The sequence below is a fragment of the Coniophora puteana genome, assembly GCF_000271625.1.
Source record: "Coniophora puteana RWD-64-598 SS2 unplaced genomic scaffold CONPUscaffold_9, whole genome shotgun sequence".
NCBI lineage: Eukaryota > Fungi > Basidiomycota > Agaricomycetes > Boletales > Coniophoraceae > Coniophora > Coniophora puteana.
Genome location: NW_006913061.1, coordinates 1,500,291 through 1,518,777, shown reverse-complemented (window position 1 = coordinate 1,518,777; position 18,487 = coordinate 1,500,291). Strand labels below are relative to the sequence as shown.

At 52.9% G+C, this 18,487-nt stretch overlaps 5 protein-coding genes across 5 annotated transcripts; 1 reads left to right on the top strand and 4 right to left on the bottom strand.

Moving 5' to 3' along the window:
• Nucleotides 1-373: 373 nt before the first annotated feature.
• On the bottom strand, nucleotides 374-3,004 carry CONPUDRAFT_138391 (carboxypeptidase S). Its single transcript, XM_007772729.1, has 13 exons — nucleotides 2,533-3,004; nucleotides 2,373-2,471; nucleotides 2,202-2,305; nucleotides 2,083-2,151; nucleotides 1,972-2,029; nucleotides 1,827-1,920; nucleotides 1,699-1,774; nucleotides 1,524-1,648; nucleotides 1,406-1,468; nucleotides 1,085-1,350; nucleotides 727-1,031; nucleotides 569-673; nucleotides 374-510 (listed from the first exon to the last, which is right to left on the bottom strand). Exons 1-13 carry the CDS (start codon nucleotides 2,886-2,888, stop codon nucleotides 428-430), a joined length of 1,803 nt encoding a protein of 600 aa, XP_007770919.1. The 5' UTR covers nucleotides 2,889-3,004; the 3' UTR covers nucleotides 374-427.
• An 889-nt stretch (nucleotides 3,005-3,893) lies between these two features.
• On the bottom strand, nucleotides 3,894-5,419 carry CONPUDRAFT_59955 (thioredoxin-like protein; the record flags this gene model as incomplete). The annotated part of the gene is given in 8 exon segments (XM_007772288.1): nucleotides 3,894-4,059; nucleotides 4,125-4,541; nucleotides 4,593-4,720; nucleotides 4,784-4,839; nucleotides 4,907-4,948; nucleotides 4,996-5,106; nucleotides 5,118-5,220; nucleotides 5,270-5,419. Coding segments are annotated over 8 exon segments (1,173 nt in total), but the record flags the coding sequence as incomplete, so codon positions are not given.
• A 3,868-nt stretch (nucleotides 5,420-9,287) lies between these two features.
• Nucleotides 9,288-13,588, bottom strand: CONPUDRAFT_83513 (uncharacterized protein). The gene is made up of 12 exons (XM_007772728.1): nucleotides 13,412-13,588; nucleotides 13,321-13,359; nucleotides 13,198-13,258; nucleotides 12,973-13,130; nucleotides 12,838-12,909; nucleotides 12,724-12,785; nucleotides 11,970-12,666; nucleotides 11,608-11,914; nucleotides 10,983-11,546; nucleotides 10,788-10,926; nucleotides 10,659-10,732; nucleotides 9,288-10,601 (listed from the first exon to the last, which is right to left on the bottom strand). The coding sequence occupies exons 1-12, from the start codon at nucleotides 13,505-13,507 to the stop codon at nucleotides 9,526-9,528; spliced, it is 3,345 nt and encodes a 1,114-aa protein (XP_007770918.1). The 5' UTR covers nucleotides 13,508-13,588; the 3' UTR covers nucleotides 9,288-9,525.
• A 175-nt stretch (nucleotides 13,589-13,763) lies between these two features.
• Nucleotides 13,764-15,309, bottom strand: CONPUDRAFT_107429 (uncharacterized protein). Its single transcript, XM_007772727.1, has 4 exons — nucleotides 15,124-15,309; nucleotides 14,761-15,072; nucleotides 14,552-14,706; nucleotides 13,764-14,501 (listed from the first exon to the last, which is right to left on the bottom strand). The coding sequence occupies exons 1-4, from the start codon at nucleotides 15,284-15,286 to the stop codon at nucleotides 14,175-14,177; spliced, it is 957 nt and encodes a 318-aa protein (XP_007770917.1). The 5' UTR covers nucleotides 15,287-15,309; the 3' UTR covers nucleotides 13,764-14,174.
• Nucleotides 15,310-15,500: 191 nt separating this feature from the next.
• Nucleotides 15,501-18,071, top strand: CONPUDRAFT_167020 (uncharacterized protein; the record flags this gene model as incomplete). The annotated part of the gene is made up of 6 exons (XM_007772726.1): nucleotides 15,501-15,657; nucleotides 15,713-15,853; nucleotides 15,906-15,934; nucleotides 15,988-16,181; nucleotides 16,237-16,363; nucleotides 16,430-18,071. 6 exons carry the CDS (start codon nucleotides 15,501-15,503, stop codon nucleotides 17,957-17,959), a joined length of 2,178 nt encoding a protein of 725 aa, XP_007770916.1. The 3' UTR covers nucleotides 17,960-18,071.
• Nucleotides 18,072-18,487: the final 416 nt, after the last annotated feature.

Below are 18,487 nucleotides of genomic sequence, written 5' to 3'. Positions count from 1 at the left end.
CTGTTTGAGTGTGGGGTAAAGCGAAATGCGGGGTAAAATATCTCGCTGGCCCGTAGTGGCGTAGCAAAGCAACAGTCATGTTATGTCGGCACTTGAAGCTTGAAGGCTCGTCGCGACCCGTACACCGCCCAGCATGACGGTAGTACTTACAAATGTCAGAGCACCTGCCAGGGTCTCGCGGAACCCCAAAATGAAGTTGCGCGGAGTCAGAATGCGTTCGGTCGCATTCGGAAGTACATTGATCTGTCACACTCCACTGGGAGTAAGGACACCTCGATTCTCAGTTGCGAACCTCTTCCCCACAGCGTCCCTCGAACTGGCCAATCAGTAGACGAAGCACCTTATCTTGAGTTCATTATGAAACCAGCAGGATAACTTCGATTTCCGTGAAACCGCATACACAATTGAGCCTACAAGCTTGGTATGTTCAAGACAGAGCAGTTTCATCTGCATTGAGCACAACTGCGACCATGAACCGGACCATCTCCACGTAGTTATCCATCTCAAGCGCTGTATCATGTAGCAGTCAGTCGCTGAAAACATCTGTGCAAAACTGACATGGGCTTACACTCGTTGACTGTGTGGACGCCCTTCAGCAAGGAACCGCCGACAGCCAATGCGGTATGGCGGTAGCGGAAGATGTGGTCGGAGAGGTCCCAATAATAGCGTGTGTCTGTAGATTCAATGCATGGGCAACAGCAGTTCAGACAAACCCCTAATACGAACCTGAGTTTCCGGACATGATTCCAGGGCTAACTATAACATTGTCATCCCCTTCAATGTTTCGGTGGGAGTTGTAGGCCGCCTTGATAGAGCCGGAAAGGACGCGATAAGGCAGAGCGTCGGCGTCCGTCGGCGTCGTAGGTGCAGGCTCGAGGCCATCTCCGTGGTTGTTCTGGACGACTAAGGTACCGAATGTTGGTAGGTTGTCGTCTGTTAGCTGCTCGCCGAACGCGACATAAGATAGATTGAATTGCTGGGCGAAATCATAAAGTAGATCTCGGTCATGCGCTTGCGTAACAGCAACCGAGCTGCGAACCAGGTTTGAGAGACGAATGGTTTTTGCCAACAAGTGGGGACTAACCTTTCAGTCGAGATGCGATGGTTTACTATCGCATACACCTGCTCTGGAAGCGCGTTGACTTTCACACCGCCATGAATCAGATCAATAGCCTGGGTCGTGCCAACCATGTTCTTGAACAAGTAGTTGTTGAATAGAACCTTTTCAGCCGCGTGTAGAGCGCGGTCCGAATTCTCGGACCGCAATATTTGTTTCCTCAGGTCCGGATCAAGGCCAGGTGACCAGCGAGCAATGCACTGCACGTTCTTGTACATGGGTGAGCCGCGAGCCTGACGTCGGGCATTTAGCTCCGGTCTCACAACGCTCGTAGTAACGCATGCTTACCAGTTGCGCTTCAAAGGGATTTTTCTCAAGGTGTACCAACATTTCGGATAGCATACCGATGCTCTAAATTAGGTTAGATCATCGTGCGCAGCTATGGGAAGAAATACAATCGACTAACCGTATGAGGAGGCGGAATGCTAGAGTGACCGCCCGGTGTGTTAACTTCGACACGGACATCCACATAACCCTTCTCAGCAATGCCCGGACTGGCGATAGCTTGGCCGTAGAGATCGCCGTAGCCAGCTATAATTGACATCGGTCAACTCGAACGAGGGCTGGGTTAACTAGCGCACCTCCTTCATCCAAAATCATGGCAAAGCCCTTCTCGCCGTATGTCTCGCGCATAGCATCTGCCAGACTTTGCGCTCCCTTCGTAAGGTTGAGATCACAAGTAACCATGCATGGACTGTGCTATACGTACACGCGGACCGCTGATCTCCTCGTCAAAGCCAATGGCGAGAACAAGTGTGCGTGAAGGGGAGAAGTTGTTTTGCAAGAGATACTCCATGGTCGTCCTGTCGACTATTTCAGCCATAGTTGAGGGGTTTGATTAAGGTAAGTCATACATCAAGCCAATCAAGCCAGACTTGTCATCGGACGCTCCGCGACCCCAAACACGCTCGCCTAACAGCAAAGCAGATTAATACTATATCCACTAAACTATAGTAATGACTGACCGTCATAATGACCTGAGAAAGGCGGATACGCCCAGTCCCCGGCAGTCTTAGGCTCAACCGGAACAACATCTAGTAACTCGTAAGCATCGGAGATACTCTGACAACGGAAGCATTCAAACCCTGATGGGCAGTGAGCAAGAAAGGGTCGAGTGACCTGTCTGAGCCTGCCCATTCATACAGTAGCCCGTAGGTATTGATCTTCCGCAACTTGAGGGACGAGTGCCTAAAGGAAGATGCAGAAAAAGATGTTCAAAATCGTGAAGCCCGAAAAGACACAAAGAATGGCTCACACCAAAGGGAACCTGCTGTATAGGTAATCATGCAGGGGACCAAAGGTGTTCCAGCGTGGGTCTTCACCTATGGGGCCCATGTCATCGAAAGACTCTGTACTGCATGTCAGAGTCCATGGAGGTGAGGAACAAGACGAGGCTGCAAAAACGTAAGACTCACGGGATTCTCACTGCACCCCCAAGCGACTCCGCCAATTCCAGCCTGAATGCCTCTGCGCCGAATACATCGGTAAGATTCTTCCAGATTGCACCATTCTGTTCCGGGACAATCTCCTGAGCCTGGGAGCAAACCTCATCCACAGATGGCGGGGCGAGGTACTCATGGCACGCCGTGAACGCGTCGGTCCACTTCAACAACACGGTTGCAGCGAGAACGACGCAGAGGATGGTCTTGGCCCACGGGTAGCGCGCGGAAAACTTGCACTTAGACGAGGCCGTGCTCTGAGGGGGGGCGCCTGGCAGAAGTGGTGAGGCCGTCTCCTTGGACTTTCTTCCGAATGACTTGATGTCCGACATGGTGGGAGTCAGAGATAGGGAGAAGGTTGTCCGGCAGCAATATTAGTATCAGACGGTCCTAAGCAGTCCTAAGCTGCCTAAAGCCGGATTCTCTTGTCGTCATTGTTTGGCGATCATTAACACCGGGTTCAAAGTATCATCACATGTCGAGGAAGTGAACGCGTACTTTGCGGGCTTCATGCGCTCGTCATCTTAAGGAGACCATGAGAAGAGGATTGTCGACGGGGAAATCATAATTACTGTGATTCACCGTCAGAGTAGACACCACCGTCAGAATAGACAACTCGCTTTTGTGCCCGTTTCCTTGGCAAATCATTCAAACTAAATTCATGGTAATTACGAGAACATGTTGTACTTTATGCCTGTACATGCGATTGGCGAGGGAATGTCTGGATGTGAAGCTGCAAGCCTCAAAGCATGAAAAACAGGGTGTTGTAAAAAATTTCTTAGCTTCGGCGGATAACCAGCTGTGAACATGCGACACAGTGTGGATGATAGAGCTATTATATGTTTTAAGGACATCTTTACCCTTCGTTGAAACAATTTTGGGCGCTGCAAAAGGCGACAACTCTCAATATGTCGGAACGATGACATGAGTGTCCTCTCGAGCCTTGCCATAATCTTATAGCCGCTGTAACGGCGACTTCGGCTCAGCGATAACGCCCTGGCTTTCCTTTTTGAGACCGGCTATGGTGGACGGCCTGCCTAATATGGATTATCGCCACCCGCGCGGACTGTCTATTCTGACGGTATTCGGCCTAAAACACTGATTCGTGCATTGCACATGCACCCTATGCTTGCGTCACTCAGCGATTTTTTGTAAGGTAGATCGCATACCAAGGACATCTCAAACCTAAATTTAAGCAAGTTGGGCGAAGGAAAAATATTCCACACGCGTTGCACAAAAGTCTGTCTATTCTGACGGTGAATCACAGTACATACGTAAATATTTAAAGTTCTTTAATTTGTCCGAGCAAGCTATGTACACAAAGGGAATCCTCCTGGCTAGATATCAATGACGAGCAAGCGCTCACAGGACTGCGGTGCAACCATCCCGATATACCCGTCTGGCCGCACGATGATCAGCGCCAACTCATCCAAGCCGATACCGAACCTCTCGTATGCGTGTCCACCCTTGCTCCTTGTGACATCCATATTATCCATCAAAATCCTGTGAGTGGACGGAGTAGCAGTGAGCACACCACGAATAAAACTTCATAGTGACACATGACTCACTTCGACCAGTGTGATCGGAAGACATCCGGCAAAGCAAAGACGTTGCCGTTCCCCTGCGCACGAGCAATGATCGTGATCACGTCGAACATGCCCTCGACTCCTTTTCCTTTCGCAAGATACCGTTTCAAAAAGCTCGTTGGCTTGTCAAGTTCCCCGGCCATCGCGTGTATCTTGGCTGGCTGCTCTGGTCCGTCGGCCCTACCAGCAAAAAGCAATACCTTGAAACGTCCATCGGAGAGCAGTAGGTCCTGGATCTCGCATGGCCGAGAATCGGCTGCACGGATGAACTCCTGAGGCAGCATGCGCTCCCCGACGACGAGCCCTTGCGCACATGGCTGGTGCTTACTGTTGACCAATGCCGATTCGGCATAGTGCACGCCAATTCCGGAGGTGAATCCTTCATACGCCTGGAAGGCGCTATACTGGAATGTCAGAGAGGGCATTTGCAACGCCACGCCTTCGTCTTACCTCAAAAACTCCTCATGAGTTACACCACCTTGGAACGCCTCCTTCCTAGGCTTTCCAGAGAAAAGAGCAGAGAGTTTCTTGTCAAAGTTGATCAGCTCTTGAGCGTATTGTCGGCGTTCGAGTTCATACTGAGCAAGGGATAGGAAGCGTCAACAAATTATTTATCTCCGAAAACACTCAAAGTGACCAACGGTTTTCAGCATGAACAAGTCTGCCCATCCCCGTAACACATGCGCAAGTTTCCACGCTGAAGAACAGTCGAAGAATCGCATCAGGAGTCAAAGACGGTAAGTAATTTCATTATATGCACATACCTAAGTTATGGGTATCACTCACGCTTGCATTCATGCCCTGGCCTGCGGGTCGCCCTCACTTTCGGCGCTCAAGATACCACTCAGACGACTCACTGCTTTGGGAGAATGAGTATGGCAAGCGTCACCTGCTATAAAAACGCGCTCATGAGTGGAAAACTTGGGTGCCACGCGCTGCCCAGCTAATCCCATCATCACATTAGCTTCTCAAAACCAACATGCCCAAGTGACGGATGGTACGCACTGGTGTAGATTGCCCACCAGTCAAACCCATGTCGGCTCTCGAGGGTGTATGTATAAAGCATCTTCTTTCCGACCTGCGTCCCTCGTAAGATAGAGAATGAATAACTTGACCTACTGGCATACCGCAAGCAACTTCTCTGGGCTCAGAGTCCGGTTCTGGTCTACGCGCCCAATAGCTGGGTCGATAACGTCCTGATCCGACAACTGAATGTATAATCGGGCTTCGTCTCCTTCGTGCGGGGTAACCATACAGGTGCCATTGTCAGAGTGAATGACTTGTTTGATTTCTTCGGACCAGTCGGCTTGTAGGGGGGCTGACTCCAGAAGAGCGCTACCTATAGCTAAGGCCTTCCGTTAGTACGTAACTCCCCTCACGTTGAAGCTCTATATATACATACCTTGTACTAGACACCTGATACTACCGACCTGCATACTCTTCAATGTAATGTGCCATTGTCCATCGCGTCTCCCATTCACCTAGTTCCAACCGCTTCCGCAAACACATTAATGCTCGTTCGTCAAACCGCTCTCGCAGGATCTTGCCATGTTCGTGCTTCAGGCGAACCAGGACTGTTGCGAGATGAAGGGCAGAAAGCGGGTTTGTAAGGTCAAAAACCATGGCGTTACGCTCTGCAATTTTGATTCGCTGTGGCAAGATGAGTCAAGGAACGAATTTGTAGGGAGAAGATGAGCAGGGGTAGTCAAATGTAAATAAGGTAACGACTAACCTGAAACCCACCAAATACCTCGGCCCATGCGCACGTGATGACCCCACAACAACCATTTGTAACCAGGCTGAAAAGGGGTACACCTGTTAGTCCCAATGCAGCAAAGTATGCGGCGGCGGCGGTCGCAGACATCCTATGCTTGTGCGAGCCGACTGTGGAAAGGATTCGCTCGGGAGGGGTGTGGTTGACCAGTAGCAGAGGTAGCTCAAGCGCGAGCCCGTCCACCATGTCTCGCACGTCAGCATCGTCACATGTAAGATCACGAGGAGGGAGATTAGGTGGTCTCAGCACATTTGCTTGCTCCAGTCTGTTGTCGGAGACCGTAGGTGTATCGGTAGGCTTTGGGCAAGAAAAGAGTGTTTCGTAAGCGAAACCGCCTGTCACCTCTGGCGAAGCTCCTGCAGAGCAAACGTTTGCGCTAAAAACATCGAAAGTGAAGGCAAGCTGTGGATGGGCGGAGGCAAGATCGCACATGCCATAGTAGAATGGGGTGCTTGATAATGCTGCATTTGCCGAAGGGGTCTTCTGCAGCAGAGAAAACGATTTCGCAGCGCGACGAAGTGCTGGTGTCGTATCATTTCCCAAGAAGTTGGGCACAGAAACGGTAACTACGACATCACAAATAGCATCAACGGGATCGCTCTCGGCGAGACCCGAGAGGGCTTTGACTTCGTCCTGATGATTGTCACTAAGGCCTGGGTGAAGTAGCGAGGCTGCAGCATCAAGCGCTTGGTTCTTTGCAAATTCATTAAGATGAAGAGCTGCAATTGCGTTGAAGTGCCGAACATTGCATTCTCTGCTTTGCTGGATTGTAAACTTGGCCAACAAACGCCAATCGGTCTCGACAAAGCGGTCCGACAAGACGTTTCTTGGGAGTGCAATGGAGGGTGAATCCCTGAGTCGATGTGATGAGCAAGATGCGAAGATGCAACAGTGAAGAGAATGCTGAAACGACATACAGTGTACTCAAGGATTCCCCGAACGACAGTTTCCTAACGAGATTGTCCCAGATATGAGCGCAGGCCACAGGAGTGCCATAACGCTTCGCAGTGTCGGTTTGCAACCGTGCTTGTTGGCAGGTTGCCATAATGTACTCCAAGTTGAGGCCGACGTCGGCAGCAGAGGCGCCCGTGATCGACCCTGGCTGTACATGGGAACAAAAATTCGCTTTACTACTGAGGAGTTCCTTCCATAGCCCATGTAGTTCGCTATGGGTGGCCAGTTCGGCTCTCTGAAAGAAATGCGATAAGCCCATGGATGACGTCAAAGGACCTACGAGACATACGTACAGGGCAGTCCCAGCTATCATCCCAGACAAAGCGAGTATAGAAAGAGTACTCCGAGGGCACACCTCCTAATCGGGTTAATAGAAGGGTTGACCGTAGGATTGAAAACCGATTCCAAAGCCATTGTCTCATGGTTGAATACGCCTCGTCAGGCGAGGAGACACCGGAGATGATGCTAATTCTCGAATGAGCGCGGTGACAAAATGCAGGTACGTGTGGCCTACTCCAAATACGTGAATCTGCGGCTTGATCCATCACCTTGCGAGCTGCATCTCAGAAAAAGGATTAGTGACATTCGGGGGAAGTCACTCGCCCTGACCTTTCAGCGTTGTCTCCAATGTCGGCGTCCTCTGTGAAGGACTCAGTAGAGATCGATCGAAGTGGTCTCTTGCCTTCATCTCCAGCGTCGGCATCTTCGTTGAAGACCAAGGGCTCCCGATCACTGCTTTGGGCGAAATTAGCCGCGTGTATTCATTGCTAGGACAGATAAAACCTACATTTCGGACGTCGATGTACTGTGAACCCAATCTTCAACAAAGCTCGAAGCCCCCTCTGGAGTTTCTTGTACCCCGCCATCATCAACGAAGTCAAACCGCCACTTTGGCCAAGGAGCAATAATCGATGCACGTGGCTGAACCTGCGCCGCATTCTCCATAGCGACTGAGAGATAGCGCATAAAGGCCTGTGCTGACGCTGATGAGCTCAGGTCGAACCAACCTGAGGCTGGACTGCAGGATCGTGACTCGTTGCTTGCGATATTAACCAATGGCTGAGCAGGGAACGGATTAGAGTAAGCATCATGCGCGTTTGCTCGCAATGTGGAGGTGGCACATACCAAATCGTCCACTGTGTTCACATCCGGCCACGCGACGAGCACTTGTATAACGGATGACGAAGGTGAAAACGCCACCCCCACTATCGGTTCTCTCACTTCCCAGGCAAGGCGTTGATACACTGAGCTTTGAAGCAACTCTACGGCTGAAGAATGTTCTGCTACGCACAGGAGCGGGATGGAGGTGGGAAATTCGCGATAATCCGCAAACAGCGAGCGCTGAGACCTTGGATCAACAGTTACAAGAGGTTCCCAGCAGCTTGGAATAGACGGTGGCGAAACATTTGACTGGGATGACTCTCTTGAGAGTGCGAATGAGTACTGCGTTTGATTGTCAGACATTGCCGACGACGCCTTGGACCTTGAGCCCTCGGGATCACTGCTTTCTCTTCCGTTAAATCGGATTTCGTACTGTAAACAGTTTTGTGAATCAGCCAGACAGCTGGCCGACAGTGAAGTGAAAACAACACTGACGTTAACATCCGTGGATGAAGAGGCGCTTCGGCCAACATCGCGTGCTGATCGAGCTGGTCCATGTTGATGCCCGCGTCGAGTGTGCTGCATTACCAGCATTTTTGCCGTATACGCCAGGGGATAGTAAGCAGCAAAGTCAGCGTAGTCCGGGCGAGGAGGTCGTGTCGTTGCAAAAGACGCATTCTCTCTGTGAGATTGAGTTAGTTAAGAGCAGTGGAAGGGAACTCAGTAGCTGACACAATGAACAAGTCCCGCACGGAGGTTCGCGCAGCATGAGCGACTAGATGTTCGAGTTGCAGTGGTTCATCCGAGCTTGCGGCGCGTGATTCATTGAGAGTCGGAGGGGGCGTACTTCCACCCTGAGCACGCTGAACCTATGAACCAGCCTAGTTGACTCAGACGAGTACACACCTGCACGTCCAATTGTACTACGCATGGCAGCAAGCGTTCGACCGATGATGGACAAGTCTCGGGATTAGAGATAGAGTGATATACGATGATCAAGCTTTGAAAATCAAGGGGCATCTTGGAGACAGAGTGATCGGAGTGAAGGAGACAAGAAGTGGGGTTTCACCCGCGCAGGACGAGACAGTTCGCGTCACGGCCCGTGATAGCGAACCGTCGTTTTCCCGCGCTGCAAACCCCGACAAATCAATCAGCCAAATATTTGGATTCCAACCAAGCAAGCGTAACGATTTTGAGGCCGCAGAGCTTGAATTAATCGACGAAGCTCAGAGCATACAAGAAAGGCGGACCACTTGGGTTGTGCAAGGACAATAGAACAGACAGAAGTTAATCGTGTAAATTGTGAAGAGAGGACGCGAATCATGATCTTCGATTCATATATCATAGACTACCTAAAAGCCAATCGGTTATCAACGTTACGAACAAGTAAATCATAGTGCTACATTTCGACTTCCAGTTTATACATACTCTCAAGTTCAAAAATCTTGCATCTCTTCACCATTCCAATCCTCGTCTACTGGTCCACGATCTGGTCTTCAGCATCGCTGGCCATCGCCCGCGTCGAGAGTGGACGGCCCGCCGCACTCCTAGCCATCACGTCCCACGCGAAGAGGGCCTCTGTCCAGGCAGCCTGTTCAGTCCAGGAGACGGCGGCGGCGACGCAGCGCCCGCGACCCGGTTGTTGAAGTTGGACACCATCGAGCTCACACTACCGCCTCCCGGCGCCCTGGGTCCTCGCGAGATGCGCGGGCCGCGCACGCCCACGGGAGCGTTTTGGCCGGAGCCGTGCCGCGAGAGGCCGGATTTGCCGCTACCTAGTGGTTGATCCTCATTCACGGTGGCCTGCACAGAAGGGCTCGCGGGACGCGAGTTTCGGCGAATCGCCTGTGTCGGGTTGTGCGGCGCTGTGGGAGCGGGAGCGGGAACGTGAGACAAAGCTGGAGACAAGGGTTTGTCAACCTCGGCAAGCGGTGTCATCGGAGGTGTCACGAAGGAAGGAGGCTTCGACTCAGGAGCATCACTTGCTTCCGGGGGAGGGTCGTTGAAGCTAGGCCTTGGAGGATCACTTTCGGGTGGAGGCTCCTTGAATGCTGGACGCGCATTCTCCTCCTCCTCCTCATCGCTATCGTCGTCGTCATCGTCATCATCGTCATCGTCGCTATCGTCGTCGTCGTCGTCATCATCGTCATCATCGTCTTCATCTTCGTCGGACGATTCTTCCTTGGGCTTCTCTGGAGCAGCAGGTTTAGAGGCAGGAGCAGCAGGCGGTGCGGCAGGTGCAGATGGAGTAGCAGTGACCGCTGGAGCAGCAGCAGCTGGCGGAGGTGCAGGGACGGGTGGGTCACTCAAGGTCACGGGCTTTGGAGGCGGGGGTGGCTGAGTGGCAGGCGAAGGCTGCGGTGTCGAGACCGGTGGTTTCTGTTGCGCTTGTTGCTGAGCAGCCAGAATCTCGCGAGAAGGTGCGCCAACCGAGATTTTGCCTCGGCTCACGCGCATGTCGATTGGTGCCGTTCGCTTACGGACAGGAACACGGCGCTCGGATTCGCGCTTCTTCTTGATGATCGTCGGCGGCAGTATTTCGTCGTAATGCTCGATCAGGTCAATGAAAAGAAGTGTGGGATGACGATCTTGGATAGTGATGTGTGTCTCCTGCTTGGGGCGAATTATCGCTATTGAAGAGACGTTAGTGGCAGGTCACAAATCAAGCTGAATGTTGGAAGACATACTCCTGCCAACTGACAACGCCAGTTTGTTGATGTAGACATTATTAGCCTCGTCAGTCTTGGTAGAGTCAATGAGCCTGCAGGCGTTGTGAGTACGAATATCACCATCAAACGCAGTAACAACAACCGTACTTCTTCAAGTGGCTGACCAAAGCATCAAGGACAGAGAGATGAACCTTGGGGAACTTCAGGAGTGCGGACTGGAGGTCCTGAATCCGCTGCTGCTCCGGGTTAGTTGATTCGCTGTTCTCGGTCTTCGCAGCAGAGCCAACTATTCGAGAACGCATCAGAGTTCTTTGATCGATCGATACAGTCACTCAGACTCACCAACAGGGTATATCTTCCGGACATCATCCCAGCCTTCCCAAAGAGCAATCGGGGGGTTCAGCTCGAGCGTCCAAAGCTTGACAGCCCCCGCGAGAATCGGCACATCGTATTTGCCTAGCAGCTCAGACGTGAACGGCTGACCAGGAGGAACCGCGTTCAAGCTCTCCCGCAGATGGTGCAGCACAGGAAGAGGCACATCATAGATCCACGCTTTGCGTTTTTCGCCGTCGTCCGAGATGCTCGCATATTTTTCTTGAAGGGAGCTGAGCATCGCAGTGAGGACGGGCGGGACGAGGTCCTTCTTCTCCTCGCCCGTCGTGAGGGCGTCCCATCCACCTTCGGCCCACTTACGCAAGTCGATACCGAATACGGAATCGGACTCGTCGTGCGCTACGGACTCGTAGAGGTGGGCGACGGGCCGGAAGGGCCCTGTGCGATAGCGTTCGATGAGTGCGCTGAGGTCGGACTCGGGAATGTAGGCAGAAATTAGAGTGGATGACCGCTCCAGGGAAGGCTCAAGCGCCTTGGACTGGTTGGCCAAGGTACCGTGGTATTGAAGGAGCACTGGATAACGCGGTGTTACATGCACCAAAACACGGGCAAGCACAGGAACAAAGTGGCTTACCAGTCTTGACAGCTCTCAACCTCTCATGCTCCCACTTCTGTAGCGTTTTCAGCGTCTCTTCAATTCTCTCCTCAACTCCGAGTCTCTGACGATCGAGTTTGCGGACCGCGACTCGGTAGACCTGATCTGCTTCTTCAGCCTCCTGACGTAGGCGAATATAGGCCGGCCCGTCATCATTTGTGTTAGTGACTAGTGCCTTCTGGACGACACTGTAGAAGTTGTTGGAGCGCTTGAACAAGTTACCAGCTATGTTCGCTCCGGGAGACATGGGGACATCTCCCGAAAGCTTCCCTTCTAAATTGAAGGCCTGAGAACGTTTGCACATGTCAACCTCACAGGCGCAAGTCTGCAGAAGTTCTTACCTTGGGACGGAACTGATACCAGACGTCGTCTCCTGCCTCCCACAGGTTGCCGAACTCTCCAAGCCTCCTCAGAACGCCAAGGGCCTCACCTTCACACAGCTCCTTGGCCGCATCTTCCGCGCGGCCCATGTCACCTTCAAACGAAGGGACACTCTGGACCAAGAAACTGACGAGCTCGTCGCCAGTGAAGCACTCCTGGTATTCACCGATGACAGGGAAGCGCTTAGGCCGAAGGGGCATGGTGTGTGCTGCACGGTAGAGCAACTGCGAGAGATCCTTCGGGTTGAATGCAATCTCCGACAGTACGTACGTCGTCTCCGCTTCCGTAGTCGGGGACCGAACGCTCACGGATGGAGGCGGAAGGGCCGGGGACATGGGCGGAGGGGACATTGCAAGGGTAGGCGGCGATTCTACAGCCTTACCCTTGCCCTTGTCGACTGGTTCGAGGATAGACTCAGGCTCCTCGGTGACGATTGCCTTCTCCTCGTCGGGTTTCTCCTCGGTGGGTTCATTGGTGAAATGAGATTCAGTGCTATCCGTCTTCGTCACACCAGCTCGTCGTTGTATGTCCCTGAAACGCGCAGCGATACGTTCTGAGACGCTTGCAGTCCGCTGGGGAGGCGCTCGGGAGTCTCTTGGGCCAAGACGAGGCGAAGTGGTATACTTGTCAAAATCATTGTTCGGAGCGAATTTAGCGCTGGAAAGGTAATGTTGTTCAACGAGGTCATCAGTCTTATTTCATTCTGTGACGTACTCATCCTCTGCTTCATCCGCTTTGCGGTTCTTCTGAAGGTATGCTTGTCTCAGCTTTGAAACCTGTAGGATGGCTTCATGAGGTCAGAACATAACACACGTAGGAGGCGGTTACCTCTGTCTGCGCATCTTCGTATGCCACGAGCCAGTTGTAGAGCACGGTCCCTTTGCTATTAAGCAACCTCTCCTAAAGATGCGAAAAGGGTCGTGGTCGGAAACGCCGATCAACATATTTCAAACACTCGCCGACCTTGTAACCCTTGGCCCAATCACTGAACGGGTCGGCGACCAATTTGATCAGGTCGTTTGCGATGTCTTTGTGGGCTCTGCCTTGAGCGGTGCTTTCGGCTTGGAGGCCACGAAACGTCATGAGCAGGGAAGCACCATCGTCTTTGCCGAAGCCGTATTCTGAGGTACGACAGAGAGTGATTAGATTGTGGAATAATGCATGCATATGATCGTGGAGGTGACGCACTGGTACCACCGGGCAAGCTGGCCAAGGAAGCAGCTATCTCATTCTCCGCTGCTGCGCGAGCCTACGCAGTTGGACGATGAGATGGAAGTCGAACAGATCAGAGTGTGTACGTGGATGGCTCACCCGAATGAACGCGACGATCTCATCGTTCTCCGCTGTGCCCTGTTCGCAGCCTGATGAGAGAAGCGTTCCCAAGATAGTACACGGTACATACCTGCTCAAGTTTGTTGTAGAGGACCTCAAGACCCTTGCGATAGTCCTGAGTCCAGAAGGAATTGGTAAAGTTGAGCGGTAGGGACAAGACAGCCATGGGGGCCTTGTCGATGGGGATCGTGTCCGCGCTTGGATGTTGTGGTGAGGAACAAAGGTGACGATGGAAAGGATGAATGGGGAGGTGGCGCCGGGTCGAGGGGCAGTGGTATGTTTAGCTGTGCTCCAACCTCTGTGTAAATAGCGACCAGACTACCGCTCAGTAGCTAGGGGCTGTGCATCCATCTGTCCATCGCCTAATCAATCCGACTCTAGACTTGTCTGGACTCAATCTATGTCCTCAACTATCGCTATTGGTTGTATCAACTTGTATATATATTGCTCTTGTTCTACAACATCCTATGATATTCCTCAATGAATGACTATTCGATGTAGAAATCAACAGGCTGTGGATACAGTCTCGCAGCTCCCGTCGGCGAATATGTCCTTGAAACCCGATACAGCAGACGTTATAAAAGCTGTGCCATGCCGTTGCCATCGCTGCAAGCAGATAACCGTCCCAGACATTTGCAAGAGCGCCTTCAGCCAGGTCAAAGTGTACTCCTGGACAAGGTTTGTTCATCCTCGATCAGGAAGCAGGAAAGATCATGAGAAGGACCAGGAGCTCCAAGTGCTCGCGTGCTGCTAATAACCATTTGACAGAAACCGAATCATCGATCGGGCCGGTTCTGTGCTTGGGTACGTAACGCTGCTACCTGACATTCGCGCTATCGCATATTCCGGAGGGCGTCTCTGACTGTACTCCGCTGCTCCCCAAGAAGAGCCAGAAGTTGCCACCGGTGGTCATGAGTATCTTTGCCTTTGAGAATCCGATACTCGTCTTCATCCACCGGTTCGTTATCACCGATAGCAAGGCGCATGGCGGCGGCTGACTGGTTGGGGAGGACAGCAGGGGAGATATTGAACAGGGTATCGAAGGAAGATGCAGTCAGCACACGGGCGTGCGAATGTGGTGCTGAGGGGGTAATTGAGGTGATGGCATGCGAAGTGGAGGTAAGGGTAATGGCGTGGGTTATTAGCTGTTTCAACTTCGCCTGGGTTGAAGGTGAGTAAGAAACACGCAGAATTCTGCCTGAAGACGTACCTCAAATGCCAGCATCAACAGAGAGGAAACAGTGCGATTTGGGGCGTTCAAATTATGTTGCGCAGAAATGAGATTTATCCGGTCCGAAATATGCTGCAGAGTGGGTGCACGGGACATCTGAGCCAGGTTTAGTGGCAGGCGGCTTCCGGGAGGTTCTTGATGCAATATTTAACAATCACCAACTCGACAATAGAGGAAGCGTCACGTACCACCACGTTCCATCATCAGCACAACCCCACGCTCACGAGCAATTTCGTCGGTGTCCATTCGAGGTCGTGGTCGTTCCGGTCCAGAGATGGCAAGCTGCTTGATGCGGTCGCGCTCAGCTTTCCCGACAGACACCGCCCATCTCTTGAGCCGTGAAGAGCGAAGGGTATCATCAGAGCTGTCCGGTCCTTGGTATGGCAGTAGCCGTCTCCGCTTGCGAGGCGGCGGCTTGGGTGCCTCTGGCAAGGGGGTTGGTGGGCGCCGGTGCGCCGTAAGGTCAAACAACGAGATAATCAGAGAATTATGCAGCTGGACTAAAGAAATAGTTAATCCAAGTGGATGGCACCTTTCAAATGAACACTTACCGAGGTTGGATGCGTCAAGAACTTGCCTGACCGTGTCCTCGAACTCTGTCCGGGATATCTTACCGGAGACATACTGGCTGAGGGTGTCAAAATAAATAGGCGCTTTCTGCCCTAGCGCATTGTTGAGCTGGTTCTTGATGGTATGCGTCGACGCAAGCGACATGCGAGATCTATGGCTGAGAATGTAAGTAGTCTGGCGTTGGACTGAGAACTTGTGAGCAAGGACAAGAGGGTACGAAGTTCGGAGAGCGTGGGAGAGTGCGAAATCTCCAGTCCGACGCGGACAAGTCAGTGCTTGACAATTGCGGGGGCTATCTTGAATACTCTCTTGCACTCCACCACCATCTTCTCCTCGTTAATCGCACGTTGCCCGGTTCATGGACCGCCCAGCGACATCCAAGGCGAGAGGAGTGTGCAAATATTACGACACACGGCGGGGGTGCTATGCCGGCGATACGTGCAAGTTCCTCCACGGCGCCGACGAACGGCTGACCCCTTATGACAAATCCAAACCCTGCAAGTTCTATGCAAAGGGTATGGACCGACAGTGTTGATGTTTGGGGTATATAGCTCATATGGTTCGCAACAGGACATTGTTCGAAGGGCGACAAGTGTTGGTTCCAGCATGACTTGGCGCTTCGTTCCGCGGGCAACGGGGAGCCCGCCGACAGTGCCGCCGACGATTCGTGCAATATCTGCCTTGAAGTACCCACTACATATGGTCTCCTCAGTATGTGCAAATTCTGGGTTAATTTCTTTCGAGGTGTTGACATCGCATCTAGCCGATTGTGGTCATGTCTTCTGCTTCCAGGTATGTGCCAATGCATCGCCGAGGAATACTCAATGCTGACCGATCATCCTCAGTGCATCAAGCAGTGGCGTGACCCAGAATCAAAATCCATCGACATGATCTCTTCAGGCGTCATCAAGAAATGCCCCCTATGTCGAAGTCCCTCCAGGTTCATAACGCCTTCCACGTACTTCTTTCCCCAGGGCCATGAGAACAAACAGCTGGCGATCGATGCTTACAAGGCTAGCATGGCTCGTGTACCTTGCAAGTATGTCTCATATGGAGTCGTCTGCGAATCTGTCTTCATAACTCACCGAAATCAGATATTTTGTGGAAACGAGTGCGCAAGGTAAACCCTGCTGCCCTTTCGGGAGAGACTGTTTCTATCAACATCTCAAGCCCGATGGCACGCCCCATGTCTTCCCGCACGGTGTGGCTCAATCCATGCATGTATGTCCCTGCTTTCTTCGTCTACATTCCCACCCAGTTTCGAGCTCACCCCTTCTTCGAGCACAGATCTACCGCAACCAGCGGCGGAACAGGAGGCAGCAACACATTCCCTTTGGGGCTGGGGGATCAGGATTTACTGACCCGGTTTCGTTTCTTCGCCACGTTTTTGAGAACCCTATCAACAACCTGAACACAACCCTTGATGTCATTCGCGCCAGCCTCCCCGCCATCCTGGACCGGCGGGAGGACTTGGCGGCTTTTGAGCTGGGAGCAGCTGCTTGGGCAGCAGATACAGACTGGGATGATGCCACAGCGTGGGCTGACGATGGCTCGGGTTCAGGCTGGGAAGCGACCAGCGGGTGGGGGGCCGAGGCTCCTGGAGAAGGTTTGGATTGGGCCGCTGATTCTTCGGAGAGGGACAACGATGCCTTGGGTGAATGGGGGTTCGGAGGAGCGACCGCGGGCTCGCGCTCACACTCACCAACAGGCCCTACCGAGACGATCATCGTCCCAGGTAGGGTAGGTGGTCATGAGTCCATACCAGTTGATGAGACCGAGGCCACACGGCCTATGACATGGAGACTTGGCGAATTCCCTGTTGTAGACTGGAACGACCCTTGGGCTGCCCAGTCCTGGGGTCGGTCCACTGGCGGACCGGGGCCGACACCGGCAGACCATCAGGATGATAGCCTTTCGCACGATGAGACCATACGGGCAGGTCTCGCACAGGTCGACGAAGAGGATCTTCCCCGTCTGGAGCCCACTTCTGACACACCAACATCCCAACGTCCCACTGGTTCGGCGAACGAAGCGACGCTTCAGTTCAATGTCCCTCTGTTGCTCGCTGGGCTTGACGAAGATGAGCTCCCTCCTCTCGTGCCTTTAGCTCCCACGTCTGGCTCGTCGTCCTCTCGGCGCCGAGCTCCTTCTCTTTCTTTGACTTCTGGATTATCTGGTTCGAGCCCACAGCCTGCAGCATCGCCGGCCGCGAACGTGTCGTCTGGATCGATATCGCGGTTCAGCACGGTCGTTGCCTCGCGGAACAGGGAGGTTGAGCGCGTTGTCATTAACCTAGACGAGGATGAGGAGGATGAAGCAGAGTCTGAAGGCGAAGCTCTCATCCTTCATCCGTCCAACATCAGACCAGCCTCTCCTGCGCCAAGTCGACCTTCATCGACCTCGTTACCTGCCAATCCTTTTGCACCTCAGACACCTTCCACTCCCCCCATCCCGCCATCGCCGTCAGTACCCGCTACCGCGCAGTCTCCTTCCGCATCGTCGAAGACTTCGCCGACCCCACCCTCCTTGCCTGCCTCTGCGTCTGCTCCGAACCAGGGCTCGGTAGAGCATAACGCCGATCCGCCGTTCATGACCGATGGCAGAGGGCGCGTGGTATGGAGCAGCACGCGTGGTGGACGAGCTGACCGACAGGCGTCCCGCTCGCGAAAGACACGCCGTGCTACTGCGACGGCCACCGCAACCGCCACAGGTGGCGACGCGGGAACTGCTGCTGATGCAAGGGGTAGGATGGTGGATACGCAAGAGAAGAGCGGCGCAGAGGTAGAAGAGTCAGCGGCAGCGCCATCGCAGCCCTGATCACAGCCTACGATGAACGGGGAGCAGCAAAGATAGCAGATCGAACCAAGCATTTACACAGTGTATCACTCTCATTTTTTCCACACAGCATACTACGTAACACCATACCGCCACCACAGCTTCCTAGCAGCCGTCCATATTGTTTATAATCCTTACAGAATCGAATCGCGTACGAGTGTATGATGGGGCGTATAAGCGTGATGCCTGTGTGATAAGCACATCCCGGTGTTTAAAAGTCATCTACCTCGGCTCAAACACCGAACCCCCAGCTGTTCCAGTGCCATGCTACGCGTCTGGTGGTGCCCCTAGACCTGTTTCCTCGCCACCTCGCTGTACCAATCCTGCAACCTGCTTTCCGCTCTCGAGATTCTGCAAAGCGACTGGATTGAGGGCACTGGGTATTGTCCCGTTCCACAGCACCCTCGGCAGCCTCGCCGATCTTTTCCGAGACATGCAGCTCCTCTATGACGTTGAGAAGTTCAAGTGCCATCTCCTTCAAGATCTTCGCGTTGGCCACCTCGAACTTAC